This window comes from Lipotes vexillifer, unplaced genomic scaffold, assembly GCF_000442215.2.
Source record: "Lipotes vexillifer unplaced genomic scaffold, Lipotes_vexillifer_v1.1 scaffold1011, whole genome shotgun sequence".
NCBI lineage: Eukaryota > Metazoa > Chordata > Mammalia > Artiodactyla > Lipotidae > Lipotes > Lipotes vexillifer.
Window position 1 is genome coordinate 5,200,661 of NW_006787698.1, and position 6,618 is coordinate 5,207,278.

General features: G+C 59.8%; 1 protein-coding gene across 1 annotated transcript in view; it reads left to right on the forward strand.

Moving 5' to 3' along the window:
- Positions 1 to 6,618, forward strand: part of SMARCA4 (SWI/SNF related BAF chromatin remodeling complex subunit ATPase 4) — a 91,245-nt gene that overhangs the window by 61,980 nt on the left and 22,647 nt on the right. The window contains exons 24-28 of the mRNA XM_007460759.1: positions 975 to 1,138; positions 4,070 to 4,297; positions 4,549 to 4,647; positions 4,905 to 4,982; positions 5,754 to 5,972. Coding sequence (XP_007460821.1) covers positions 975 to 1,138; positions 4,070 to 4,297; positions 4,549 to 4,647; positions 4,905 to 4,982; positions 5,754 to 5,972 — 788 coding nt within the window. The remainder of the gene's footprint in view (positions 1 to 974; positions 1,139 to 4,069; positions 4,298 to 4,548; positions 4,648 to 4,904; positions 4,983 to 5,753; positions 5,973 to 6,618) is intronic.

A 6,618-nucleotide genomic window follows, 5' to 3' on the forward strand; every position in this document is an offset into this window, starting at 1 on the left:
CGGGGAGGGGAACCTTCCCCTGTCAGAAGGCCGAGAGTGAGGGTGCAGGCCGGGCATCTGGGGTCGGCCCCTCCACCTGGGCCTGCCTCAGCCCCTCCTTGGAACTGGGGCAGCCCAGGCCCCAGTGGGCATCAGGCCTCCATGCTGTTCATTGTGACGTGTAGGCGAGTGGGTGGAAGCAACACCAAGAATGACACCTGATTTCCCCAGAGGCACCTCTGCTCCCCAGGCTGGCAGTAGCCCGAGGAGCTTAGATGCCCCTCTGAGCATCACGATGCTGAGGGTCATGTCCTGGGCCGTCACGTTAGAGTCCATGTGGCTCCATGAAGAGGGGAGCCATCCTGCCCAGAGGGAAACAAGTCTCCATTGTAAGCCCCCCGTGTCCTCGCCTGTAGATGATTCCCTTTGTGAATGGAGAAAACCCATCACAGTAGGATGGAGGCAGGCGCCAGCCCTCTGGCCAGTTGTTCGATACCATAGCAGCCCCGTCTGCCCACCTGGAAGCCCCACGTGGGTTTGGGGGCACGGCGTTAACAGTGCTGCTGCAGTGTCTCCCGCCACCCCCTGGACAGCTGGGCACGGCAGGTGGTGGCGACTCACAAGGCAGCCCCATTGCCTGGGTGTCTGCTGGGTGCCGGGCACTGTGCTCCAGCACCTGCCCACTTAGTTCCCACAGCAGTCCCGATTTACACGGAGGAGACACCGGGGGCCCGTTGGGGCTCGTTTTCTTCTCCTGGGGTGGGAGGACTGGCGGTCAGTAGTGTCACCGTAAATCTGAGTTGTTCGCCAGTCACCACTCACGGCCACGTGTTGAGCGAGTGGCCATGGCTTGGGTGGCCCGAGCTGGACGGCTGTGGACGCTATACCTGCTCCCTGATGTAGGTGTTCCTCTGTCTCCTCAGCACCACCGCCCGCCCCCACTCCACCCGCCATGGTCACCTTGCTAATAACCCTGCTCTCCCCACCCCCGGCAGGAACCACGAAAGCGGAGGACCGGGGCATGCTGCTGAAGACCTTCAACGAGCCCGGCTCCGAGTACTTCATCTTCCTGCTCAGCACCCGGGCTGGGGGGCTGGGTCTGAACCTCCAGTCAGCCGACACTGTTATCATATTCGACAGTGACTGGAACCCCCACCAGGTAACAGCTTTTCAGGCCCCCTAGGGGGAGGGGCTCAAAGCCTCAGGGAGACCATGCCCACTAGCATGAGTGCCCGCTGGCCTCTTGACATTCTCCTGGAGTCCCAGAGGCCCCTGGAGAGAAGCCCAGAGAGCAGTTACTTTCCTCTGTTTCTCAAAACAAAACTAGTTTTTTGCTCTGATTATGAAAAAATTCATGTTCCGTTGTTATTTAAAAAAAAGAAAAAATCCTGGGAATTCCCTGGTGGTCCGGCGGTTAGGACTCTGCGCTCTCACTGCAGAGGGCCTGGGTTCAATCCCTGGTCAGGGAACTAAGATCCCACAAGCCACGTGGCACAGCCAGAAAAACAAAAAAAATTCTGGTGTCACGTAAATGTGCAGAGAAAGTGGAAGATGCCCCAGTCCTATCAGCTGGCAGTAATGGTCACTGTTTTAGTCATGCAGGTCCTTCCTGGCCATGTTCTGGCCCAGCCCTCATGCTGGCGCCTCTTCAAACCACACTGAGGCGTACTTTTTGTGCTCTGTGCGCTGCTGCCCTTCTTTCTTATCCACGCACCCTGCACAGGGCTCCGTGCCTGTAGATAAACAGGGATGTGGTATTTTATAGATGCAGTAGTTTTTTGTTTGTTTGTTTTTATAAATTTATTTATTTATTCTTTGGCTGCGTTGGGTCTTTGTTGCTGCGTGTGGGCTTTCGCTAGTTGCAGCGAGTCGGGGGCTACTCTTCCTTGCAGTGCGTAGGCTACTCGTTGTGGTGGCTTCTCTTTGTTTCAGAGCATGGACCCTAGGTGCACGGTCTTCAGTAGTTGTGGCGTGCGGGCTCAGTAGTTGTGGCTCGTGGGCTCTAGAGCACAGGCTCAGTAGTTGCGGCGCACGGGCTTAGTTGCTCCGCGGCACGTGGGATCTTCCCGGACCAGGGCTTGAACCCACGTCCCCTGCACTGGCAGGCAGATTCTTAACAACTGCGCCTCCAGGGAAGCCCCAGTACAGTAGTTTTAGAGTAAGTGTTTACCTCTTACGTCTTACTATAAAAGTAGTAATTTTTTCAAATGCAAATACCAATAAGGGAAAGTAACAAATTAAAGAGTCCATTTTTCCCTTTCCCCCCCAACCCCGCTCTTCTCTGAGCCAGCATCTACCCATGTACACACATACATTCTGGCTTTGACATGAACACGGCGTGCTCCAGCACGTGTCTCTTCCCGCCAGCAGCTGGTGTGTTCATGTCTCCATGCAAAGCACACGGGGACTCTCCCCAGCCGCTTCCTCAACAGCCAGCTATCTTGGCATATGGTGGCCCCAGGAATTTTTTTTTTTTTTTTTTTTTCACTATATTTTTGGGCCCACCCACCAACTTTCCCAGAATATTTCCAAATTTTCCAGCTGGAATTTAGTGGGGTGAACTCCCCAGGCCAGTTTTTTTGTTTTTGTTTTTGGTTGTTTGTTTGTTTGGTTTTGTGGTACGCGGGCCTCTCACCGTTGTGGCCTCTCCCGTTGCGGAGCACGGGCTCCGGACCCGCAGGCTCAGCGGCCGTGGCTCACGGGCCCAGCCGCTCCGCGGCACCTGGGATCTTCCCGGACCGGGGCACGAACCTGCGTCCCCTGCATCGGCAGGCGGGCTCTCAACCACTGCGCCACCAGGGAAGCCCGGCCCCAGGAGTTTTGACTCAAACCCCAGTTGGCAGACGTCCGGGTTTTCTGTTCCCCTTGGGGAACCTTCTTGTCCCTCTCTTGGAGCACCAGCCAGGCCAAGCCTGAGAGGTGGGATTGCTCGGTCCACAGGCCTGTCCCTTCACGTTCTGGTTGGTTCTGCCACGGTGGCCTCCAGCAGGCTGCCCCAGCTTTCACTCCTGTTGACGGTGCGAGCGAGCCCTTCTCCACAGCCCAGCAGAGCTGGCTATCGGTGTGTAAACCACGGGCGCCCGACAGACGAGTGCCTGGGGTGGTTGCCGCGCCAGCCTGGGGTGTGGCTCCTGCCCGGACCTCAGTGACTGGCCTGTTTCCTGAGAGGTGGTGCGAGTGTGCTTCCCCCACCCACAGGCTGTCGGGGCAGAGACCCCCGTGGAGCCCTGTCCTTTTCCACACCTTCAGAGGTCAGGAAGCACATTGCAGAGCCAGGGGTCGTGCCGGCTGAGCTGCGGGGCAGGTTTGGGGGTACGAACCGTGGGCACAAAGCATGCCTGTTCCCACCAGGTGTGGCCTCTGCTGCCCCCATGAGGTGCAGATCTGGAGGTCAGCCCCACATGGCTGCAGGCCCCAGACACAGGATTTCGTAGCCCCTTCTGGGTCTACGCTGGGTGTGATGATACAGCGTTGGCGCCATGCCTACCACTTTATGGGCGCTTGCTCCAGTCCAGGCACTGGCCTGAGCACCCAACGCCCGTTGGCTCCTCTCACCCACGATAGCCGCGAGACGGGCTGGTGTCAGCAGAGTGGATCCTGAGGTTCCGAGAGGTGGGGCCTGGGCCTGGCCTGCATGGCAGGGCCTCCAGTCAAACCAGGCATCAACGTGGTGCTGCCCAGCTTTGGCGTCATTCTGTGAACAGTGCCCTCGCCGTGATACAGCCACGCCAAGCCAGGCCCTGCCCGGGGCAGCCAAGGGGCCCTGTGCAGCTGTGAGATGAGCTGCTGGGGTATAACCCCCTGGGGTGGCCCTCTACAACTGCGGTTTCTTCCTGAGTATCCGTCAAATCCCAGTGAAGGTAGAAAGTGACGCTTCTGCAGGAATTTGGGGTCAAGTCATCCTGGCACGGGCTCCAGGTCTTGTTCCTGAGCTTCTGGCCTGTGCAGCTTCTGGCTGTGGTGGGCAGAACAGCCAGGCGGGCGCCCGAGAATTGGAAGACCCCTGCCTTTCCCAGTGGCATCCAGTGACCCACTGTCCCTTAACGATTTAAAGAGCTTGTTTGGGACTGACGGGCATCTCTCTCCCCAGGACCTGCAAGCGCAGGACCGTGCCCACCGCATCGGGCAGCAGAACGAGGTGCGTGTGCTCCGCCTCTGCACGGTCAACAGCGTGGAAGAGAAGATCCTGGCTGCGGCCAAGTACAAGCTCAACGTCGACCAGAAGGTGATCCAGGCCGGCATGTTCGACCAGAAGTCCTCCAGCCATGAGAGGCGCGCTTTCCTCCAGGCCATCCTCGAGCACGAGGAGCAGGACGAGGTGAGGGCAGCACCAGCCCTGACCCCCTCCCCGGCGTGAGTGGTGGACGCATGAGCGGCTTTCATTTTTATTTTTTTACCTTTTTTGCACTCTTATTTTTTTTGCATCCCTTTGGAGTAAAGGGAGTGTGGGCTGAAAGGAAAGAGGATGAGTACTTGCTTTTTCTTTGAAGTGGTTTTTTTTTTCTAAACTGCTGGTGAAAGATGCCGGATTGACAGCCCTGGAGACTGAAGTCCTCTATTTATCCACAGAGCAGACACTGCAGCACGGGCAGCGGCAGTGCCAGCTTCGCCCACACTGCCCCTCCGCCAGCGGGCGTCAACCCCGACTTGGAGGAGCCACCTCTAAAGGTGAGAGGGGTAGTTCAGTCTCCATGCCCATTCAATCCTCGGCTTCTCGGCTGAGATGGCCAGCAAGGGCCCTGATCCCACGGAGCGTGCGTGTGCGTGTGCGTGTGCGTCTCTTGCTGCCGTGTGGGTCCCCATCCACCGCAGCCGGACTGGGACCGCCAGCTCATTTCCCATGGACCGCCGCCGCTCGCCTCCGAGCCCGGCCGCCTCCCACCCTGGCCTCCCCGCACTCCAACTAAACGTGTGACATCTTGTAGGAAGAAGACGAGGTGCCTGACGATGAGACGGTGAACCAGATGATTGCCCGGCACGAGGAAGAGTTCGACCTGTTCATGGTGAGCGCCGCGGGCACTCGGGCCCTGCGCACCCTCAGGGGCTTGGTTCCCTGCCCGTGTGAACCGCGTGCAGTGGAGCTCACACACAACCCCACCCCCACCCCCCGCCGCCCCCTTCCCTGCTGACACCGGACAGAGCAAAAGGTCTCAGTGACGGTGGCATCCCCAGCGGGTAACGGGGCTGGGGGCAGCCCTCAGGGTGGCCCCTCCATGGCTCCTAACTGACCCATCTTTGTTCCACGGCCTCCTAAGTGTGTCGTAGGGATGGCAGGACACACGTACATGCCCAGCCCTGCTCCAGTTTATGGCCCTCCATCGGCCAATGCCTGTTGTCCTTGAGGCTCCCTTTCAGAGGGAGCCACACTGTCCAAGACTGAGGGACTGGCGAGGGCCTCAGTCTCAGATGCCCTGTTGCCCCTCGTGGGCATGGAATCGGGGGGAATTGGGGGCGCCCTCGGCCCCAGCAGGCCTGTGCCTTCCGCTGAGCCTGTATCGTTTCAGCCCCCATTCCAGCCCCCGTTCTGCCACCTTCCTGTCCTTTCCAGTTCTCTCTGCCCCTGAAGCAGAGCCCCAACCAAGGTCTGACATGGCAGCCCGGCCAGCTCAGCCACCGCACGACCAAGCTGCTGTTTAACTACCGCTGCAGCGATGGTCCCGAGGCAGGGAAGCAGCCCCCGGTCAGGGTGCCCCCGCGTGTGCTCACTGGCCATCTCCTCTGTCCCCTCTGTGCTGACGCCTGTGCCTCTGTCCCTGCCGCCCCACACCTCACAGCGCATGGACCTGGACCGCAGGCGCGAGGAGGCCCGCAACCCCAAGCGCAAGCCACGCCTGATGGAGGAGGATGAGCTCCCCTCGTGGATCATCAAGGACGACGCAGAGGTGGAGCGGCTGACCTGCGAGGAGGAGGAGGAGAAGATGTTCGGCCGCGGCTCCCGCCACCGCAAGGAGGTGGACTACAGCGACTCGCTGACCGAGAAGCAGTGGCTCAAGGTACATGCCGGAGAGGGCCGCGGGCAGGGCTCAGGCGGCGCAGGGCTCGGCCGCCAGGATCGAGGCCTTCGTCTGAATCCTGGGCAGTGCCCTTCGGCCGTTCTTGGTCGGTGTTCACTCACGACAGCGACCCTTCCCACGTGGGGTCAGGTTCACTCAGTTCCTCCTGATGGAACTCGGGAAGGCACCCCTGTGCGGTTCCCGAGCTACCCAAAACCCGCTTCTGGGTGGAGTTGGCCCTCCCAGCGTCAGGTTTAAGCAAAATATTGCCAGTCTTTGCACGGGGCTGACCGGAGGACCCAGGGATATACTGGGGATCGTCAAGTCACCCTGCAAGATGGTTGAGAGTGGTGACGGGGTCAGGCAGCCCCGCCTTTGCGTGCATCACCCCTGGAAGCTGTGGGGAGGGAAGAGGGAGGAAGCCCCCGCCCGAGGCTCCCGGCACCAGCTGCTCATGGAGGTGATGTGAGCACCTGTTTTCAGCAAGTGGCTCCCGGCCCTCGCAGCTGCCGACAGCTGAGTCAGGGCTGCGGGCGGCTGCTGGTCCTCCTGATTCAGCCCCCCGACCCCACCCGAGCAAGGGCGCTCTACATTTGCACAGGGGCCTGGCACTGGGGTTACAGTGACAAATCAGACCCCATTCCTG